The 22,878-nt window shown below is 40.3% G+C and overlaps 2 protein-coding genes across 3 annotated transcripts in view; one reads left to right on the top strand and one right to left on the bottom strand.

The window, feature by feature from the left end:
- TENM1 (teneurin transmembrane protein 1) overlaps window positions 1-22,878 on the top strand; it is a 349,253-nt gene that overhangs the window by 316,889 nt on the left and 9,486 nt on the right. For both annotated transcript variants that reach the window (XM_056359800.1, XM_056359799.1), the window contains 7 exons: window positions 247-757; window positions 5,770-5,942; window positions 8,192-8,427; window positions 14,505-14,801; window positions 18,921-19,308; window positions 19,986-21,206; window positions 21,695-21,837. In XM_056359800.1, the coding sequence (XP_056215775.1) occupies window positions 247-757; window positions 5,770-5,942; window positions 8,192-8,427; window positions 14,505-14,801; window positions 18,921-19,308; window positions 19,986-21,206; window positions 21,695-21,837 (2,969 nt within the window). The remainder of the gene's footprint in view (window positions 1-246; window positions 758-5,769; window positions 5,943-8,191; window positions 8,428-14,504; window positions 14,802-18,920; window positions 19,309-19,985; window positions 21,207-21,694; window positions 21,838-22,878) is intronic.
- Window positions 5,960-22,878, bottom strand: part of SH2D1A (SH2 domain containing 1A) — a 43,088-nt gene continuing 26,169 nt past the window's right edge. The window contains exon 4 of the mRNA XM_056359806.1: window positions 5,960-6,729. Within this exon, the coding sequence (XP_056215781.1) occupies window positions 6,698-6,729 (32 nt within the window). The 3' untranslated portion in view covers window positions 5,960-6,697. The remainder of the gene's footprint in view (window positions 6,730-22,878) is intronic.

The following is a 22,878-nucleotide window of genomic DNA, read 5'->3' as shown; positions in this document are numbered from 1 at the left end:
TTCCTGAGCAGCAGGGGTTTGGCCTTAGCAAAAATGTTGTAAATTAGGTAATTTATATTCTTGTTTGTCATCATTGAGACTAATTTAGAATTGCACCAACCTTAAATAATAGGAATTTAATTGGTTAGAAGAAGATACTTTTTTATTGACTTGTAAATGATACTGAGGAGCAGCAGTGTGTCAGGCTTAGGGGACCAGCTTAAATATGGACATTACAGATTGCTAAAATTACCGTTTCTCCTCCAGGTGATGGTGGATATGCCAAAGATGCAAAGCTGAAAGCACCTTCTTCCCTAGCAGTCTCTCCTGATGACACACTGTACGTAGCAGACCTTGGCAATGTTCGCATCCGTGCAGTCAGCCGAAACAAGGCTCACCTCAGTGACACCAATATGTACGAGATTGCATCACCAGCGGACCAAGAACTGTATCAGTTCACTATCAACGGCACCCACCTGCATACGCTGAACCTCGTAACTAGGGACTACATTTACAATTTCACCTACAGCGGGGAAGGGGATATCGGCACCATCACCAGCAGCAATGGGAATTCAGTTCACATCCGCAGGGACACGAGTGGGCTGCCCCTGTGGGTCGTGGTGCCAGGGGGGCAAGTGTACTGGCTGACAATAAGCAGCAATGGGGTTCTGAAAAGAGTTTATGCCCAAGGCTACAACCTGGCTCTGATGACATATCCTGGAAACACAGGGCTTTTAGCAACCAAAAGCGATGAAAATGGATGGACAACTGTGTATGAGTAAGTCCATGACATTAAATGCCTGATGTAAGGAACTATTTTAAATGAACATTGAAATTTTTTTAGTCAGTTCTAGTAATTTAAAAAGACACCCTGCTACTAATACTGCATGAGAAAGGACAAGTAGTGCTGTTGCACAAGCTTTTAAAATGAAACACTACCATTTCTGAAGTGCCAAAGCCTGTCATATGTAAAAGCTGTGTACGTAGGGCCCATTAAGTGGCAGAAACTGCTTGAAATTATACTTCATTTGCACATTATTATTGTGAACCTGTCTCTCTAAATGAAAATATGATTGTAGAATTTTTTGTAACTAAAGTAGAAACAAGTTGTGATATGAATCAGGAATTTTGCCAATTCCTGAGGAAGGCAGAAAGGGGACAATTAGCATACTCATCAGAGAGGGGGGTGTTGCAAAGGAAATTGAGAATCTCAGTGGAAGGAATATTCAAAGACAAGTGAACTTGTCTCTATCAGCAGGGGAAGATGATATATAATAACAAAAGTATATGTAATAGCAAAAGGCTGTATGTAAGAGGAGTTTGAATAGCCTCATAAGCAAGACCTTCAGGAGACTTCAGAAGATGGGACTTCTAAAGAGCAAGACAAGACAGTTAAAAAGGCTGTCAGAACATCCCTATCTGGTCCCAGAGAGAGAACAACCCAAGAGAAATCTCATTTTTGATTTATAAAGAGGTGTGATGTGTCAGGATTTCTCATTATTTATAATTAAGTGTCATAATCCCCGGTTTTGAATGTGATGGATGGAAATCATATGTTACCATTGCAGTACAAGTGCAAAGTCTTAAAGGAGAATAATAATGCCTGCTTTCAGTGGAGCACAGGAGGTTATGGTAAAAAACTAAACTAAAAAGTCATCCAGGTGAGATATGAACAGAAAACATCGAGGAGAATTAATTTACTGCATAAGTCACCTGGAGAGGTAGTTGAGTCACCATCATTAGAGGTTTTTAGAATCGTATTTTCTTAAAACAGCAGTAGGATAAGAGCAGAGCAAACTGCATAGTGCATGGGGTTTTTTTCTGTCCTGCCATTGTTCTTTCAAAGACTAAATTGATAGAGTGGACATAAGTATAAACCATTAGAGAGGGCAATTTTTGACAATATGAGAGGGGAAAAAACTATACAGGCCCTTCCTGGTTCAGTTCTTGCCATCAGGCATCTGTTGATACAAATTTAAATTATCTTGCAACAAGACAAAGCTCACTGTTGTCCTGGTGCTGTTTAAACACTGATGTGAGCGTTACCTTTTATAAGACTTAAAATACATGCTTCTTTGCAATAATTTCAACACTGAGAGCAATCCATTTAAATCCCTGCTTGAGGATGGCATCAATCTAGACCATGGACCAATGACACTTTAAAAAAGCTTTTACAGTAGCTCGGAGTCATGCCTGTTAATTCTTTAGAATGCTGAACACCATGCATTGTTGCAGGGCCTGGATTGCTAGAGCAGATTATTTTTAGGCCTGTGCTTCTCAATCTCAGTATTCTTACTCTGTCCCAGTGACATTGAGTGGAAACCATTTCACACAATTATTGCTTGTTCCTGGTGTCTTCTGCCAAGTTATTCGTTAAAGTATGACTCAAGCATAGTAAGATCTCTTAAAGGGTTTCACCTGCTTGCAAGTGCCTCCCATTTTATGATATACAGAAGAATCCTTGAAACGTTTGATATGATGCATATGACTAACACAAAGAAGTTTTGCTAAATTGAACAATTTTATATACTTTCACAGCTTTAACTGCAGGCTAGGTAACACTGTCCTCACTGATGCTTCAAGGTGTCCAGGCTTTGCACAACCGTGCACTTCTGCCAGTCTAGTCAGTAGGAATTAACAAATTTTCAATTGTTAGCACTACAAAAACAGCAGCAAAATTCAATAGTGAAGTCATGTCATTAATATTTTCATTCAGTCCAATATTTTAAGTCATTTTCGTAATATATTAGAAATTCCTGAATGGCTAGTACACAGAATGTCACCCAACCTGGTGCAGTCAGAGGGGCGATTAACAATAATCGGCGCTGTGTGGGTAAGTGTGCTTTCAGGAGATACTGCTCGCCTTCTGCCATTAATAGGTCATGGGGTGCCATGGTCCTTAGGTATCCTTAAACCAGACATTATTTTCCATACGTACTCTGAACTGACACCTGATTTGAGTTTGAAAATTAGATTTTTTTGAAGCGGTTACTTATACGTGAATTGTTTCCGAGTCCTATATGAACATAGTGTTGGAACTAAGAGAATTATCATATAAGCAACTTTCAAATTGATTGGAATGATCTTCTTTGTTTAAGCTAGATCTGCATTCGCATCCAAAGCTTCAACCCATGGCATTATCAAGCTGAAGTAGGGATGAGTTTGTTTAACAACACGTATCACACATACTTGGGAATATGAGCAAAGATAATGAACTGTTCAGAACATCTACCTATATGTCAGATTCACGCACAGAGGGAAATTATTAAGAGGTAGAAAACCACCTACAAAAGTACTTGTCATCCATCGACTCTAATCTGATGAAATGGAAGTACTGAAAGAGCTCTTGCATAAAATTATAGCTAATGCACAATTTTCGGTCATCTAGATTTTTTTAATATTGTATCATCAAAGCTGTAAAAGGGGAGGGGGGGGCACTGTGCCTCTATTAAATCAAGGACAAGAAAACACCTGCAAGAAACAACTCTCTCTGAAAAAATTAATTAGACCGCTTTCCCTTTGAAATGATATAACTCTTAACTGTGCTACACATAGAAATGCAAATGGATTGTGAAGCTATATCCCCAAGTGTGCATTTCAAATATTGGTGAGCACTTCCTCATGTGAGTACTGAAATCAATGCAATTATTTGCATGATTAAATGGTCACTGACATGATTAACAGTGGCATAACTGGGCCCCAAATTAATATTAAGAAATATGTCATGATTCTGCCCCTATTAATATGGGTAGGACATTGCTCTGCAGTATCTGAGTGCCGGTGTGCTACTATTCATCATGTGAAAGGTGGCAGAACCTGTCCTCGGAGGGTTGGGTTCCTTGGAGCAATCTGGAATAAAAAAAGCCCTTTAGATGATCACGCTGTGGGATCATTACTGAGACACTAATGTATATGTTCTCCTTGAAGTCAGTGAGACCATCTATGTGAGTCAGAGTCCACTGGCATGTGTTCTAGTCTCATTCTGATTCAGTACCATAGCTGGCCAGCCATCCAGGAACAGTTTATCCCATTTGCAGCTACACAGCAAATTTTGTATCTCGGCATCGGCACTATCAGCAGCAAAACTGGATCCTTAGTGAAGATGGATCCCAAGTCTTGCACATGAGTACATTCCAATAAACTGGCTGCATTCACGCCATAAAAATGTATTATTTGGGGATTTTTCTGTGGTACAGTGGCAAATCCAAATAACCTAGCAAGCTGTCGTATCTGTTTGATCAAGCAGTAAATTAAATATAACTGCCCAATGTGTGCGGAGTTTTCTGGTCATGAAAAGTAGTGATCTGAGGCAATTTTAATCACTGAGTATGGCACCCAGTCAATTTGCACGGAACTGGCATAGGGGTAGAATGTAAATAAGTTGCATGAGGGCAGTAGGAGGTGAGAGAGAGATTATGTTGTATTTAACATTTGATTAATTTATTTGTCAAGGAACACAAGATGGTCATTAGTTCATTCTCCAGTGTTTCATTTGAAGAGTTGGTCAGTTTTTCCTTTTCATATTGGGGGGAAGAGAAAAAATCCTGATTTATTTTCACCAATACTTCTTGTAACATATAGATGTTGTCTGACTAATTAAGGGGAAATAAAGATGCTAAGGAAATGATGCCAACACATTAAAGTGGAGGACATAGCCAGATCGTCTGCTGATGTGAATTGGAAGAGCTCCATTGGAAGCAGCGGAGCTTTGCCGGTTGATACACCAGCTGAGGATATGTTTTGTCAATGAGAGGAGACAGTTACTAAAACATGAAAACTTAATTATGCTTTCCTACCTGCACAAATAAGTTTCTTTTTATGAACATGGGTTGTTTTTACTCATGCAAACACATCTGCAGTATCAGTGAGGTGTCTTGAATGAGTAAGAATGTTAGCATCAATAAGGTTTTTAAGATGGGAGGCATTAATATGAAACACTATCAAGCACCGAGCAATGTTCTGCATTGTTTTCCATGTGAACCATCAGAAAGCAAATATATCTGTAGAACTGAAAAGAACTCTTAGAAAGAAACACTGATTTTTTTTTTTAATTATTTATTGACTTTTTCGTAACATGGCCCAATTCACATAAAGTACTTCAAACTGAAAGAATTTCTTCAGCACTGATGAAATTTAGGTGAACTAAAATGTGATGCTCTAGATTCTGGTGCTGTTACTTGTGATGAGAAGTTCCTGCTGATTTGAGTAGGCCCAAGGGAAATGTAAAACAAGAGTAAAAACCATGTAGGCAACTTAATCGCTGCAGATTTCAGTCTAATTTTATCGCTATTGTTACGCTTTAGGTCCCCTTTTTAAATTCACCATTCATATTATGTACTTCACGTGTCAGCAACAAAAGGCAGGTTTTGAGGGTTACAGAATCTACGAATTGGTTTTATTTAAACTTACGGGTAAGAAAACGCCTTTTGGTGGCGAGTTGGTTGCCTGAATGGCGAGTGACCTCCAGCGGCCACCCACCCCTACCGCATCCCGGCGGGGCAGACCCCAGCTGCCTGCGCGGCCGAAACCTCTGGCAGAAGCGGAGTGATGTAGGCAGGCAGCATCCTCCCGTTCTGCCTTTTGTCCTGCACCACTGCAAGAGTCTAAGAAGGAATTCGGATTAGGGAATGAATACATTCTGAGTGACTGAAAGGACAAATTCTTACCTTTTTACTTTTTGCACGGTGTTGACGGTGCTTACTTTTTTCTTTTTTTTTCCTTTTTCATTTAGGAATATCTATGAGACAATAGTGATGTATTTTCGTGGCTCTTTAACATCATGTCTTGCAGGTATGACTCCGATGGCCACCTGACCAACGTGACCTTCCCAACCGGGGAAGTCAGCAGTTTCCACAGTGATGTTGAAAAACTGACACGAGTGGAGCTTGATACTTCAAACAGAGAAAATGTGATCACAGCCACAAACTTCTCAGCTATCTCTACAATATATACCTTAAAACAAGGTAATTAAAGCATTTCTGTTCTCTCTTCCCTAGTCATTACTTTGCAAAGCCTAGACATTATTGCATTCTTAACCGTTCGCCAAAAAAAGCCAGTAGAATTAGTTCATTTGTTTCTTCTTTGCTTCGGTACAAATAGCCAGACACTAGTCTCAATTCTCCCGGGTTACTAATTAGAAACAAACCTCGAGTGAATTCTTTTCCTCCCAGAAGAGTCCCATGGATGGATTCTAGTTATTGAAATCTCCGGTGCCTTCAGGTTTACGTGCTATTTTTCCTTTAGGATCTGGAGGGCTTAGGCTGACCTATAACACCCACCTGAGCTTTGTTATTCTGAGAAATACTGCCCAGAAGAACTATAAGCTTCACTGATATTTTAGGACTGAAATGCCTTTTGTAGCCAATGCTGTGCATTCTTTGTGGTAGTGCTGTGCTTCGGTGACGGCACTTGTGGGAAGGAGGAAAGCATGACCCACCTCTGCTGGTGACTCCGTATTTCCCTGGCAATATCATATCTCTCAGGAAGAATTTACTCTGCCTAATGGCAGTGCCCCAGTGTCCTCCAGATTTTGCAGATTCGTCATCAAAGTTCTGGTTTTATATAGTTTAGTCGATCTGGGGCTTTTTCTCCTTGTTTTGTTTTTTTTTGTTGTTGTTGTTGTCAGTGGATTGTTCAGGCTTTGAGAAAGCAGGTGCAGGGAAATAGCTCTCTGATGTCTTTCCAGGTCTGCTATAGAAAAGCTTCATAACTGAGCAAATCATAGAACTTTTCTTCCTCTCAGCTTTTGATCTGTAAGAAAAAAATAGGAAGAACTCACCTCACAAGATACTCACTCTTCACTATTGCATTGCAGAGACAGCACTAATAAGTGGAAATAATTATATTATACTCTCGTATCAACTGTTAGGCTTTGTCCAAGTGACCACATCTCTGCGTCATCTACTGGCTGCCTGGTTGTATGTGTGTCCTTAAATCTGAAACTCCTCAAAGTTGGTATGTTACCAAATTCTGTCTCAGGAAAGTACTAGCACACTATGGGCAGTGCCAGAAATGAACAGCTGTAGTTGTTATTGTACCTATCATATTTATGAATTCACGTGATTTGCATATTTCCATATTTCTCTGAAACTATCATGAAGCACCCTGTGAACAACCAGTCAGACATGGTATACTTACATCTGAGTCACAAAGTGGTTTTTAATGTAATGCCTATTATTTCCACTTTCTGACATGCCCAACTATTTTCCACATATTCACGTCTCAAGAGCTGGACCAGTTACTTCTGTGTGGACCGGCTTAAAAAAAAAGGATGCTTTTGAGGGCGAGACTTTTGTCTCTTAGCGCTGAACATTCAGGCTCTCAGCTGAGTTGCCCCTGAGCCACAGTAACCTCCTGCATGAATATCCCTAGCCTGGCCAAATGCAAGGCGATGTGGCGCAGCTGTGCCAACAGTGGAGGAATTGCAGTGCCCAGGCAAGAGACCGGGAGCGAGCAGTGGCTGTATGCCTTTGCATCCTTCCAGTGGAGACCTGGTCCGGACCCTCCGCCTGCTTCTGGCAGTTTTGGGGAGGTGGGGAGGCTATACTGGGTCACCCCAGCTGCCTTCAACAGCCCTCTGCAGCACAGTCCTGACCCTCTGGAGCTGCTTGCTGTGCCGCTGTCACTGACCCATTCATTTTTCTGCCAACAACCACTTCCCAGTGGGTCTCTTGCACCAGGCTTCAGGTTCGTGGCTGACCATCACTGTGCCCCTACCCCAGGGTTCTGCTGCCAGCGGGGAAGAGGAGGAGGTTTTAGTACAGTGATACAGGGAAAAGGGAGAGAATGGGTGACTGGTCATCATCCTAGCCATTTTGAAAACAGCTTTCATGCTTGACCTCAGATGCTCATTGCAGCCATTCAGGCAGTACACTATCCTGTCAACAGATCCCAGCATGCTAAAATCAGAATATTGGTGGTCAAAACCCAGCCCGTGGGTCTACATACTTCTAAGCTGAAAGCAAAAACTCTTTATTCCTGCTGCAGGAAACTTTCACAATGGAAATCATCAGGCCAAATGTAATATAAAGGTCTTTAGACATGGGAAGGCCTGGAAGTTACAGGTTGCAAAGATCATGCTGCAGTTGGTGTATGTTCAGCTGTCTGTAACCTGGGGGCAAATAAAGCCCTATTGCATCTACCATTTGCTTCATAGATATGGAGATCTGAACTTTTCTCTGTTCCCTGTTTTTGGTTGTTGTTTTTTTGACAGATAACACGCAGAATATCTACCGGGTCAGCCCAGATGGGTCTCTGAGAGTCACCTTTGCCAGTGGGATGGAAATCACGCTTAACACGGAGCCTCATATTCTAGCAGGGGTTGTCAGCCCCACTTTAGGGAAGTGCAATATTTCTCTTCCTGGAGAGCATAATTCAAATCTCATTGAATGGAGGCAAAGGAGGGAGCAGACCAAAGGCAATATCTCCACGTTTGAAAGAAGGCTGAGGGTAAGGCTTCCTCTTGTGTAAAGTGCAGCGTTCCCTTTGAAAGCCATTGAACTAAAATCATGTTGAAATGTTCTACTTTGTGAGAAGAGCAATGGAAAGTTTGTATCAATGGTGGGCCCCAGCCATGAATTTCAAAACCAGACTCCTCGAACAGTCACAGGGATGTTTGATCTCGGTTTGATTTTGCTTGTGAGACTTGACCTCAAGACATAATTACTTTTTTTCTTCCTCTTCTTTTTCAACTAAGAACTTAATTATGGCTTTGGAAGAAGCTGTGAGCAAAGGACAATGCATAGTTACTCTGGCGCAGCAGCAGAGTTGGAGCCACATTCTGCCTCTCTCAGATCTATTGACCCTCTTTCTTCTGGGGGAAATAACAGGTGCCAGCCTCTGCCTGGGGCAGAGGGTCTCACAGGGCACACCATGGGTGTCCTGACCAGTGCCTTTCCTGCCAGCCAGAGTGATGTAGAGCCTCCCCGTGTATCCAGACAGGCTGTGTATTTTGCCCTCTAGGACATGCTCTCAAACCCCCTCACTCCCTCTGGCAGGGTTACACTATGGCTCTCATAAAGAATTACTTTAACATTGCATCCATGGTTTATTTTTATCTGTGAGGAGAACTCACAGATTACAATGACAGATGGTCAACATTCAGCATTTAATTAGGTAACACTAAGGCTCAAAGAGACTGCTACCTTGCAGAACAGGTTTTTTATGAAATCAGTTCTGGTTTTCACATGAATACTGCTTAAAATGTCTGTACAACTGGGAATTTTGGCATTACAAATATTGCATTATTAACTACAACCTTTCTGGATAGGTATTATCTCTGAAGGTACACCTGTTAGCTCTGAAAATATAGAGAAGGTTATTAAAATCTCTGGATTGTCTCTTGGTTATGAGGTACTATATATGTATTTTTAAAGTGTATCATCTGTTTGGATTTCAACTGCTCTGATCCATCAGAAATGCAAGACTTGGATGATCTGGCCACTGCACGTGAAACACCTGTTTGAAAGGACATCTTTCAGATTTGATAGTCACAGTTACTTTATTAGGATCTTGCAAATGGGGAAAAGCTTCATTTGTTTTTTTTCTTGCCCATCTTCTGACTGCCTCCTCGCTAGCACAGTGTGAGCCCTCGTAGCCCTGTCTAGGGAGGCAGCCGAACTTATTACAGTGGCAAATGTGTGTTAAGATGGCAGGATCCAAACTATGGCCTCCGTGGCTCACGTTACCTAATCGACTGATCTTTGTGTGATTCTGTGCTTAAATAGCTGTATGGCACATTTTCCTCTAGGGATATTATGTAATAAAACATTAGGCAGAAAGGATGTAGTCAGTCATCTATTCTGCTTACATCGCCAGGACCAAGTTGTTCATTACAGTTATATTTAATACAACTCCTTCATCCTGCGCAGTTTTCCTATTATCCAGCTTGTGTTTTCTATTGTTGAAATTGATTGCAGGTTCTTTTAACTCATTTTCACTTGCTTCTGTGTGATCCTTAATATTGCCTGGCAGAAATAAAAAAGGGGGAGGAAATTCACAAATTGGTCAGGATTAAATGGATTCTGGCTGGAGGCGTAAAACGTTCATTGAAGTACTGCAATACTGAAGCTGTCCAGAGCTCAGCTGATTGCCCTGCCTCTGGATCAGTCTGTTGGTGCATGAAACCACTCATGTACTCCTCCTCCTCCTCCTTCACCTTCATCCAGGGAGAGGGTGAAAGGTGAAGGAGGAGTGTAAGAATGATTTTGATGTGCTGCTGTCTTATATTTTCTGTCCTTCCAAAAGCATCCACTAACATCACAGCTGTTGAACATTGCCTTTTTATTTCTGTAAATTGTGTCTTTTTATACCTACCCAAGGTCAAGGGAGCTTATGGATTATCCCTACCTGCTCAGAAGGCCAAGTCAGCTACCTGTGTTACAGTCTTTTCCCCTCCCTTGACTGTACTGAGCTCTAGGACCGTCTGTCCGAGGGCTGTGAGGGCAAGGCTGGAGGGAACCTGGTGGGATAGCACATTAAATGAGGATTTGATAGTGGAAAGGATGAGAAATATTCTGTGCATAGGGTACACCATGTAAATTGGCACAAGAGAAAGGGTCAGATGGGCTATTGAGGCTGTTACTGCCGATCGGAAGGACTTTGAAGGACAGGCGAAATATGTGGGCCTGGAGTTCAGCTTTAGCACTGAGGGCTTTGCATGAGATGCTGATGGAGTGGGGAGTCAGCTGAGGTGGAAGGTGCTGGAACAGTGCAGCTGGCAAGGAAGGCAAAGGAGCAGCAGAATTTACCCAGAGACAGCTATCTATCCTTGGTGATTAAAGGAAATATTCAGGACAGCAGGAGCAAAAATACCATCATATAGTGTGTTTGAAGCCATACGCCAAATAATGAAAGGGATTTAGGGCTTGCTGTTGACAGATCCTTGAGTACTGCTGGGGAAAAAAACGTAGCATCATTAGAAGCCCTTATGCTGAATGAGGTTCTGTGAAACCTTCTGAAAACTTCTGGTGAGTTATATTCTAAAAAGAAAGTTTTAAAACACTTAATACGCCATGACTGGCACAACAGGAAGTATGTTAGAAAGCTTGCAATGTAGGGCAGAAAGAACGATGCTGAACTTTGAAAATATATGTAAAGAAAAGCTCTGGGGACTGGACCTGTTCTCAGTGGAAATGAACAGACTTGCAGGAGCTCTTGGTTAAAGAAAAAAAGCCCAGTACAATGGAAGTTTTCGGAGGGGAAAAAAAAAAAAAAAAAAGCATAGAAATGGGGTTTAAAGATGTTACTTAGAGATCAGTCCTGATACCGTCACTGAAACAAAAGGCTTTGTGTGCAAAGAGGTATAAATTAGAAGGCAGGTAACTGGGAATGAGATAAAGGATGACCTAGTTGAAGAGAAGAAAGCTTTTCCTTCTCTGCCTGGTCCTAACATTTTTAATTCTTAATAGCAATTAGTAACCATCTTGAAAGCATCTCACTCTATTAGTGTTATTTCCAGTTTTGGAAAGAGGCCACTGTTAGCACGTTCTGAATAATGCTGTAAACACTGTGTTTTTAAAAGTGGGATTTTTGCATGGTACGAATTCCCTGCTTTAGAAACAGAGCAGAAGTGAGTAAGTTAACTGAAATGCTGGAACAGACATCTAACTTTATCTCAGTGTATAAATCAATGTGGGAAATGGGAATTAATCACAGGTTTCCTTTAAGTGCAGAACTTCCTGCCCTGGCACTTCCTGAAAGTGTATAAAACAGTCTGTAGGCATGTATGCATTTTATATTAATAATAAATCTATGTACAATCAGGCATTTTAGCATCAATCTTAATCTAGCAAGACTTCTTTTTTATCAATTGAACTGCTGTTTTAATTGACTTCTAAAAATGAAGCAAAGGCTGCTGTTAAAACCAATGAGCATGATGCATAGTAATATACTTATTAGAATGCAGCTCTGTTGCCTCCTGTCTTTTGCATAACTTAGAGAAACTTGGCATTGGATGCAGTCCAGGTTTTATAGCTGAATATCTATGAAATTGAAAACTGAATGCTTGGCCAATCTTACTTATTTTTGGTTGTGGTTTTGTGGGGTTTTTTTTAATAACAAAAAATGGAAGTGGCCTCAGTTCAGAAGTCCTGCAGGTACAGGCTTTGACAGCTGTGTTTATTACTGCATTTACCAAATGATCTCCCTTCGTTTACCAGTCTTACGGCAGGTTCTAATGATAAGACCAAATCCTCTGCCATTGTCTATCAGTTTATGTTGACTCAAATCAAAACACAGAGAAGGAAATACTAGTCATCTCATCTGATTTACACATTGTTGACAGTTTAGGTTTGAGAATGAATGTCAAGAGAAATGCACATTTCTGTGATTGTTTATACTTCAAGATTTCTACCTATCCAAGTAAAGGAAGTAGAGTCAACAAATATTTAAAAATATATAACAAATACATCTTTTTGTGCACTGCTAACACTATTGATGTTAGCTGAATTTTCTCCCTGTTTTCATCAACTGGCATTCTGACCTGACATTACTTCAGAAACCAGTTTTCCCTGTCTTAGAACAGAACACAAGCTCCAGCCTCTCACAGGGGCTCCTCACAACGTTGTATGTACGTTGGAGGAGTTGTCTTTGAGAAATCACTGGGATCTGAAATCAGCTTTTCAGTGACACCATTGAAATGAGGCCTGCTACCCATGTACCGTTCTGTCTCGCCTTGAGAAGGGTGTTAAATTCAACTTAACTCTAATGTAAGAAAGTAAACAAACAAGACATAAGATGTGGAATATTAGGGAAATGGTGGCATTCACCCAAACCTTATTGTAACTCTGTGAGCTTTCAGATACTTCTAGTGTCCACTTTGCTGGTAATTCTGCCTGTTTGATTTTCGCTTATATTTGTTGTATCATCCCTGAAATTTAGATTGCAAGCAATTTGTATTCAAGACTTTCCTTTCTCCTAAGTGTATTCTACAATAATAATAATAATAATAGTAATAGTAATAAGAACATTAAATATGTGCACAGACAGTAAATGAAAATGAGCCAGAGTATATCCTCTGGTTGCTTTTTAGTTATTTTACCGCCAAGAGGATTTGTTTTCAGATATTGCAAGAAGTTTGCAAAGAAATATATTATAATAAACTTAATCCATCAGACTGTATACAAGCAAATACAGTTGAACTGAGCATCACATTTTACTTGGGCTCCTTAACTATCATTAGAGCATAAATTGTAATAGTTACAGCAGTCTACAGGGGTATATAGGTATTTTACAGCTATTGTAAATGAACACTATTAAAGTTAGACATGTGTGTATATAAAACCACAGGAATGGTAGTTGAAGAAAGAACACCTGCTTCTTCTAGATTTTCAAATTATTTTGTATCTAAAAACAGAAAAGGGAAAGAAAAAGCAGCTCTTTCTAATCACTACTACCATATGATCACAGCTTGAATTATTAAACAGGTATTCTTAACCATTTACGTTACGGCTATGCCTCCAGGTCTCAATGAGGAGCAAGCTCTGTGCTGTGCACTGTGCTAACACCTGCACTGACATCGTCTCTGCTGTAAGAAGTTATTAATTGGAATAGATTAATACAAGTGATTAAATAAAATGTGGTAGATTAATACAGTGAGCGCATTGTGCATCGATCTGAGAAAGACAAGCCAGTGAACAATGTTTTATGGTTCCCTAAACTGTATCTCTGATTTAAATGGAGTCTAATAGTGATGGCCCAGTGACTGAATGGATGTAAGGAGGCAGATGATGAAAGCACTGGATAAATGTATTTTGTCTTCATGAAACTGGCTCAGCTTTGAACTTGCCTTCAGATGGAGAGTGGGCTGCCCCTCTGCATTTTTCCTGTCGGACCACACATGCTAACAGAGCGTAGCACAGACACTCTGTCAGTCTGTCGGACACAGTGAGCTTAACAAATTTTGCAGGTCCCAAATGTGGTGAGAGAGCTGCAAGCAGGAATATGGGCAGCACCAGGCATCACTGCCACTGACTTTCATGAGCTCTGGGAGCGGGGTGGTTTTGTGAAGAAGTTTGAGGACACTGGTGAGCAGGGTCTTCAGGAGCTGCAAGCACAGCTCTTTCCTTTGCAGCATCGGTATGTGACCTGATGTGGGCTATCCCACAGCAGTAGCTGACCTGTCAACGTTAACAGACCTTAAGAGAGAGGATATGAGATAGCATGTCTTCGTTAATTTGTGTGTTTAACTACACATCTTTGTGGCTGGAATCAAGAAGTCCATCCACAGTTGAGAAGAAGGAAGAAAAACTTAGGAAAAGGTGAGAGCAGAGGTGAGGGTCTAGCACATGGAAGTGGGAAGCGTCCCGTAATGCAAAGTAGAATAACACTGCAAGCAGCGTTTTGTTTCTTGGTCTTCCTGTTTCTCATCAGAGTTATTTATCTAATTTCTCATCTCTAATAAGCCCTAAGTTTTCCATCATAATGTTAAACCATTGCATGTTTTTATTAGAGCTGACACAGAAATGTTTGTGGGGTGTGTGATTAAGATGCATTGTTTTCTTACCTTACTATATCTTCACGTTTAGGCGCACAACAGAAACCTGCTCTCCATTGATTTTGATCATGTGACCAGAACAGGAAAGATTTATGATGATCATCGAAAATTCACTCTTCGGATTATGTATGACCAGACAGGGCGCCCAGTTTTATGGTCACCCATCAGCAAGTACAATGAGGTCAATATCACTTATTCACATTCTGGATTAGTCACCTATATCCAAAGAGGAACCTGGACTGAGAAAATGGAGTATGATCCAAGTGGGAACATAATTTCCAGGACATGGGCAGATGGTAAAATATGGAGTTACACATATTTGGAAAAGGTAAATAGTTTTAAAAGTGGATTGTTGTACCAAGGCAAAAGTATGTGTTTTGATATGATATTCTGAACCATGTTATAATGATACCTCTTGCAAGAGTATTTAAGGCCTTTTTAATCAGAAAATGCATACAATTACATGACTAGATAAAAATGTCTCTGGATGTGCTTAGACCCACATGTCATCTGCTCAAACCTGCCATAGTTTGCTTCTGAAGAAAGTTAATCAGTACCTCAGGTTGGTTTAATTGCTAGGTAAAAATGACTTCTTGGTCTCAGTCCAAGTTCAAGTGAACAAAGGACACTCACTGTGGAAAAGCATGTTGCTACTCTGTATAACATAGTCAGAAATACAACAGTCACTGAAAGGGAATGTTTTGCTCCCCACAAACACAATTCTTTTAAGCCAGTGAGTGCAAGTTTGCACCTATTCAGTGCTGCGCTGTAAAGAAAGAGATTGATCCTGTGAGGAGAAGGATTACTTCAGTATTTATGAGGGCCATTTGGGAGGGGAAACGTTAATATGAAATGAGTTATTGCTCTGCTTTTATAGTGACTTCGTGTTGAAACTGCCTAAGTATTGTAATTTTCAGTTATGTCTATAGGTAATGGTCACAAAATGGGGGGATAAGTGTTGTACAGACTTCAGCTGTAGAAGCGTTTCATTTGGTCTTGTCTCTCAAACCCAAGACGCCAATCTGCATTTTTGAAGCTTTCAGAACTTGGTGTGAAATTGTATTCAAACAGTGTCCTTTTAACCTTTTTTTTTTTTTTTTTTTTTTTTTTTTTAAATAGCAACATCTTGGACTATCCAATATACCCTGAGTTTGCAGAACATTTTCTCTGAACCTCTTAAACCAGAGGGAAAGGCTAGGAGGGGGCAGGTGAGGCAAAACTGATAGGGGGTATTACACGCAGGCAATCCAATGACTTTGAAGTTATTTATACATGAAAAAGTTCCAAATGTGTACTTTTAAGATAAACTTTGCTGTATTTATTTTGAAAGTATTTAAGCCTGATCCTCAAAAAACCTAAACCTAACCCAGAGAAAAAAAAAAAAAAGATTGAGACTGGAGAATGCATAAAAATGTGATTCCTTCCCTGTCTGCATGCACGATGGTTCTTGCGTGTGTTAACAAGATTGGCAAACCCTAGAAGCTTCAGAAGTTTGGTTCAGATAAATTTGTCAGGCCTTCTTTTGTCTGTATGCTCTTCTGCAAATCGCAAGTAAACACGCATTTAGCACAGCTTTCAAATATTCAGACAATGTGGGGTTTGGAGTAATCTGTTATTTTTTCTTTGGGCTTAATGGACTGTGATTTTGGAAAGATGTATGCTTCTTATCTTTCCAAATCACTTCATCTGCTCTTAGTTTGTGATGAGCTTGTAAATAAAGCCATATAACTTAAAAATGTTATTCTGAAATTCTACACAAGTGGCCAAATCCTCATCTTGCAGAAGCAAATGGCAAAAGTTTACTGGTTCAGGTAGCAGCAGACTTGGGTCATGCTGTAACTTGTCATTAAAATTATTGAAAGTCATACACAGCATGAACATAATCTCCCAGCTATTTAATGTACTTTCATCATTGTTTTGTTCCTTGTGCCAAAGGAAGATGAATTCAATGTCAAAATTAGACACTGAAATATAATTTTTTGGCTCCATTGAAGTCTATAACTCATTGTGTTAATTAGGTAATGATTGCTAAAGGTTGTCTGAAACCTCATAAGTCCCAATGATTCCTTTTATCAAAAAATCAATTATATAGTTCTCTTCCAATTCATAGTTATTTAATTCTTCATTTTTAGCACTTGATGGGTTAGTTTTCAAAAATCTGTACCCCTTCCAAAATTAGGTCCAGTAATTTAGGTTTTAAAAAGCAGGATGATAGCAGCACTGTAAGTAATTTTGACTTGAGATTCAGTTCCTTTTGTTTTGGTCACTTTCCTCCGTTAGTTAATGGTGTTATAAAATCTCCTGAATACTTCAGGCTTGCTTCCAAAATCCCACGTTCTCCACCAGACAAAACAGATGAGCGGCTGCGTGTGTACGTTGGACAGAAATGACATCTAGTGGCGATGCTCAGCATTTGTGCCTTCCCAGCAGAGCTCCGAGTAATTGCCACTGGCTGTTTGTCTTGCTGTACCATGCGGCATCAATCATTACGTGGTTGACCAAGCTGTGGTTGTTTTTATAAAACAACAGCTTTTTGCATGTTTTACGAGCTACCCTCTGAAATCCTTTAAAACAATTAGAACCCAATTTGTGAAAAGAGTTGAAAAATCTATTGTGATATTATTAGGATGAATTGTGAATATTTTTTTTTTTTTTGCCTCTTTATGGTATTCTCTAATAGACTAGAAAGGATACTGAGTCTCCGACCTTTGTACCGTCTATCCTTCTACTATCCTTGACAAAAGTGGAAAAGCCACAAAGTGCTGTAAAAATGGCACATGGGCACTAAAGTTACATTAGAGATGTTTCTGATCTTGTTATTCATACTCTGTCAATGGCAGACAGCTTAAAAACAGGCCTGGGAGCAGTATATAGAGCGAGGCATCACATCAGTGCTAGGAGAGAGTTCAGCCAGTGGTTTACTGCAGATTGGGGACTCTTGACTGAAGGTGAAAACAAAATAAACGCTGCATGTTAGAAATGCTTGGCAGACCAGCAATAAAGTGATCAGAAAAAGCTCAGTGTAAAGGTCTGTCATCACTGGTTGGCAGAAAGTGACTTGCGAGTGGCATATGTTGGCGCTCTCTGGCTTGTGTACAGGTGACAGATGTCTTTGCACCAAGGGCAGGAAGAAATACATCTTGGGAGGGCAGGGGGCCGGGGGTGCAGGGAGGATGGCCAAGGCTTAGCCTATCTTTGGCCCTTTGAATAACCACTCGGGTTATCTGTCAGAGCAAAGTGGCTCGGGGCCAGTGTTACTTAACACATTGCAGGGCTGAGCTCTCCATGTGTTCTTCCCAGAGAAGGTTTTTAGTTTAGAGGGGAAAAAAATGCCCTTTTTTCCCCGATTTCTTTCCCCAATGCTCTGTGAAAAAAGCAGTGGCGCTGTTCCTCATAAGACTTTGTTTTGTGTGAGGTCTCAGTCATGCAGAAGCCTGACAAATTTGCTTATGTGCCTGGTAGGTTTGGGCTGTGAGCTAAGAACTGTGCAGTGCCAGCTCTCTGACTCAGCTCAGGCAGTGTGGCAAGGATGTGCAGTGCTGTGGTCCAGCTAAGCCACTTACTGGAGCTGGGGGAAAGCTACAAAGTTCCACCATTCATTTTCACTCTGTGTTTTCATTATGCTCGTTTCAACAGTGACTGTTCACCAGTGGGCTCATACTCTGTGACACTGTGACTTTGGACGTGACCGGTGAAAAGGTTTACAGAACCCAGATTTTAAATTTGCACAGAAAAATGTCAGTCATGCTTGCACATTCATCTGCCAAGCAAACCAACCAGCTTTCATTGGCCAGCCACAGTTAACCAACACCGGGCAAATATCAAGTACCTGTGTAGAAATTATATTCTTTGTAAACATTGTAAACCAGAGATAGAAGTAGTCACACCAAAGAACCTGCAGACTATTTTCATCCATCTGTAAGCACAGAGATACTGCAACCTCAGGGGCAATGTGCATTTAATGGAAGACATGCAGAAAAAGGGGTAGGTCTGTGCTAGATAGATGCAGAATGCCAATAAAAGGTAAACATCTTATACACAGCATTGAAAGTTTCCTCTTTCCACCTCCCCTAGAAACATCTGCTGGTGCAGATGCTCTGCTGTGTGTGAGGAAGAGATTCTCTCTGTGTTTGCTTCCTGGGAGGATGACCTGAATATTTCAAAGCAACCGTAGCAAGTCAGCATGAGTTTGAAATGCTACTGAGAGCCACATCTGCCTTCCAGTTTGGAGGTCCTTACCTCCAGACATTAATATTCTCCTCCTGTTTTGTACCACCTTGCTGGCCAGGTCTCCTGGAGCTGAAAGCTTCACTTGGAATTGTACAGACAGTAAGAGCAAACAAGAGTGGGTGGTTGTTGCACCATTTCCTTAACCTTCAAGCACTCACTAGCTCAATAATCATTTGCTTGATCAGCCACTTATAGTGCCATCCCTGTTTGATTGCAGTCCGTGATGCTCCTGTTGCACAGCCAGCGCCGCTACATCTTTGAGTACGACCAGTCTGACTACCTGCTCTCGGTCACCATGCCGAGCATGGTGCGCCATGCCTTGCAAACCATGCTGTCCGTCGGCTACTACCGCAACATCTATACCCCTCCAGACAGCAACGCGGCTTTCATACAGGACGTCGCCAGAGACGGACGGCTTCTGCAAACATTATATCCTGGGACAGGGCGCAGGGTCCTTTACAAATACACCAAACAGTCCCGACTTTCTGAGATTCTTTATGATACTACTCAAGTCACGTTCACCTACGAGGAATCTTCTGGAGTTATTAAAACAATACATTTAATGCATGATGGGTTCATCTGTACCATCAGATACAGGCAAACAGGTTTGTGTAACCGTCACTACTTCGTTAAAATTTTTGGCCCTGATCCTGCACGTACCTGGCATGAAATTCCATTATTTTTATGTCTATAAGTTCTTATATTTTATGTTTCAATAGAAAAATATGTGTATATCTCTATGTCTGTGTCCATAGGCATATATAGCTGTCCCATTTGAAATACAGTTTTCTTTTTATTGCTTGGTATGGAATAGCTCTTATAATGTTTGATTGTTTTTATTCCACTGTGTGGATATTTGCTAAATACTAAATCAAGTTGGTTTATTGTTTGTATTTTCAACTTTCCCTGTTTATAACATAATATAACATAAATTCAAAAGGACTGTTTATATGAGGAAAGAAATCACACTGTAAAATAAATTTTGTTTAGAATTATCTTGTAAGTAAATAGAAATCATAATTGTGAATAAAATAGCATTCATTTAAACAAATGTTAATAAAATATAAATATTTTGTAGAGCGAGCATTAATAAAGGTTTGCGAGAGAATAATTTAACATATTCATAGTTAATGGTATTTTCTGAGACAGTCAAGTAGCAATAAGGCTTAAGGGTATATTTGAGTTCATCGCCTGTCTGTGCTAGGTCTGTAGGGTAAGTATACTGTGGACGTAATTCATTGGCATTTTTGCTTTTCCTCTTTTCCCTGTTTGTTTCGGACAGGTCCGCTTATTGGTCGCCAAATCTTCAGGTTCAGTGAAGAAGGGCTCGTAAATGCCAGATTTGACTACAGCTATAACAACTTCCGTGTCACGAGTATGCAGGCCATGATAAACGAGACACCTCTTCCCATCGATCTGTACCGTTACGTCGACGTTTCTGGCAGGACGGAGCAATTTGGAAAATTCAGTGTCATTAATTATGATTTAAACCAAGTTATAACCACCACTGTGATGAAACATACCAAAATTTTTAGTGCGAATGGTCAGGTGATTGAAGTACAATACGAAATTCTCAAGTCTATAGCTTACTGGATGACCATCCAGTATGATAATATGGGTCGTATGGTGATCTGTGATATACGCGTAGGTGTAGATGCCAATATAACAAGATATTTTTATGAATACGATGCTGACGGTCAACTTCAGACTGTGTCTGTGAATGATAAAACCCAGTGGCGCTACAGCTATGACCTTAACGGCAACATCAACTTGCTGAGCCATGGAAACAGTGCACGCCTGACTCCTCTGAGATATGATCTGAGAGATCGCATTACCAGACTGGGAGAAATTCAATATAAAATGGACGAAGATGGTTTTCTCAGGCAAAGAGGCAATGAGATCTTTGAGTACAACTCTAACGGTCTGCTGAACAAAGCGTACAACAAAGTGTCTGGCTGGACTGTGCAATACTGTTATGATGGTCTTGGAAGACGAGTTGCAAGCAAATCGAGCCTAGGACAACACTTACAGTTCTTCTATGCTGATCTCTCCAATCCAATAAGAGTTACTCATTTGTACAATCATACTAGCTCAGAAATAACATCCCTATATTACGATCTTCAAGGTCATCTCATTGCAATGGAATTAAGCAGTGGAGAAGAGTATTACGTTGCCTGTGATAACACTGGAACACCTCTAGCTGTATTTAGCAGTCGGGGCCAAGTCATAAAAGAAATTTTGTATACCCCATATGGAGAGATCTACCAGGACACTAATCCAGATTTCGAGGTTATCATTGGTTTTCATGGAGGGCTGTATGATTCTCTTACTAAATTAGTTCATCTGGGTCAGCGGGACTATGATGTCATTGCTGGTCGGTGGACAACACCAAATCATCATATATGGAAACACCTGAATGCTGTCCCACAACCGTTTAATCTCTACTCATTTGAAAACAATTACCCAGTTGGCAGAATCCAAGACGTCGCTAAGTATACAACAGGTAAAAGTAACACATTTCTCATGAAAATACAACTTTTTATCAAATTCTGGCATGGATTCAAGACTCCAGGAATCTTTTGCGTACATCCAAAGTTACCATTTGGCTCTAATCTTACAGATGTTAGTGTTGTTTCTTTAATGGGTAACAACTTGCTGAGCTTGATCTGTTTTCTATAGCCTTTACGGTAACCAATAAAATAACTATAGTTGTATCTGCTGCTTTTCTAAATGCTAAAATCAGGGGGGGAATGGAGGCAGCTTAATTTGAATTTTTTCTATTATAAATAGATAGAAAGTACACTATTGATTTGAGTATAGCTATGCTTTGTAATCAAATAATTTGTTGCTACAGTAGATGCTGTAACCAGTACTGAAAACATAAATTGATGTGAAATCATTATTCCTGCGTAGTCAGGATTTCTGCAGACTACCCTCACTTTTTCTAGGATTTATGTGCCTTATTGCCAGCATCCTTTACTTGTTTTGTAGACATTGGAAGTTGGCTAGAGCTGTTTGGTTTCCAGTTGCACAATGTACTACCTGGATTCCCAAAACCAGAGATAGAAGCTTTGGAGACAACATACGAACTTCTACAGCTTCAAACAAAAACCCAAGAGTGGGATCCTGGAAAGGTTAGCAAAAACTCTTTTCAGCTGCTTCTAATACTAAGTTATGGAATTTTATTAGAAAATATTGGAGACCAAGGAAACAATATGACTATATCTTCAACATAATAGGGAAGGCAAATAATATAATAATGCTAGAAATTTTAATGTTGTCAATTATGTGCTGGTATCGGAGTGGAGGAAAGTTTTAAGGAGAAGCTTTTAGCAACACAGTGAAGGAACTTTGCAGCTGTTTACCGAGAAACTATCCAAATTTGAGGGGAAGGATAGGCAAAAGGCTAAAAGGGTTTGTGTGAGAATTGAAAAAGCCAACAAAAAATTTTGTTCAATTAAAAAATTAAAACAACAAATTTTCATCTTCATTAGCAAAGATGCCACAAGAGATGCAAAATCACTGAGGGTATAAAGAGCTTTACAAGTCTGTACCTCTGCGTAATTAGTGCAGGAAAACAGAAATGTTACTATGATTTTGTAGGGGGATCTGTAAAACTCAACCTTGTTGCAGGGCTTATTTTCAGTAAAGAAGAGCCATGGAGCAGCTATCAGGGTCTAGTAATCAGTGTAACTGCAACAGAGCCAACTACCAATGCTCTGAGCAGGCATTCATGTTTTGCATTTGGCCATATGAGCACCTGTTAACAAAGAAATTTAATTTTGCAAAGATGAGAGAGGAAAGATGCCTTTCCTCTAATGTAGTTAAGAAAAGGAAGTGTAAAATGTTGTGAGTTCACATCCATAGCATTAACAAACTTATTTTCCCACGCACAAATGACTGCACAAAGTGCACAGAGCTGAAGGGTCAGAGCTCATTCTGTCCATGTAAAATTGTCACTGAGATATAAAGAAGCTGTTACAAAGACTCAGAAAAAGTGTAATGATAGGTATGGTGTTGAAAGACATAGATGGTTAGAGTGAGGGTCTTTTTTTAGCCTCACTGGGGAGCAAGATCTACAGATCTGACGTAGTTGCCTCGTTCCTATTGTTCTAGTGTCTTGAGACCTTCACAGCCTGCTTTCCTTAACGAATGGCCTATAAAAACTGTTACTG

This window comes from Falco biarmicus, chromosome 14, assembly GCF_023638135.1.
Source record: "Falco biarmicus isolate bFalBia1 chromosome 14, bFalBia1.pri, whole genome shotgun sequence".
NCBI lineage: Eukaryota > Metazoa > Chordata > Aves > Falconiformes > Falconidae > Falco > Falco biarmicus.
This window is presented reverse-complemented; position numbering and strand designations above follow the sequence as displayed.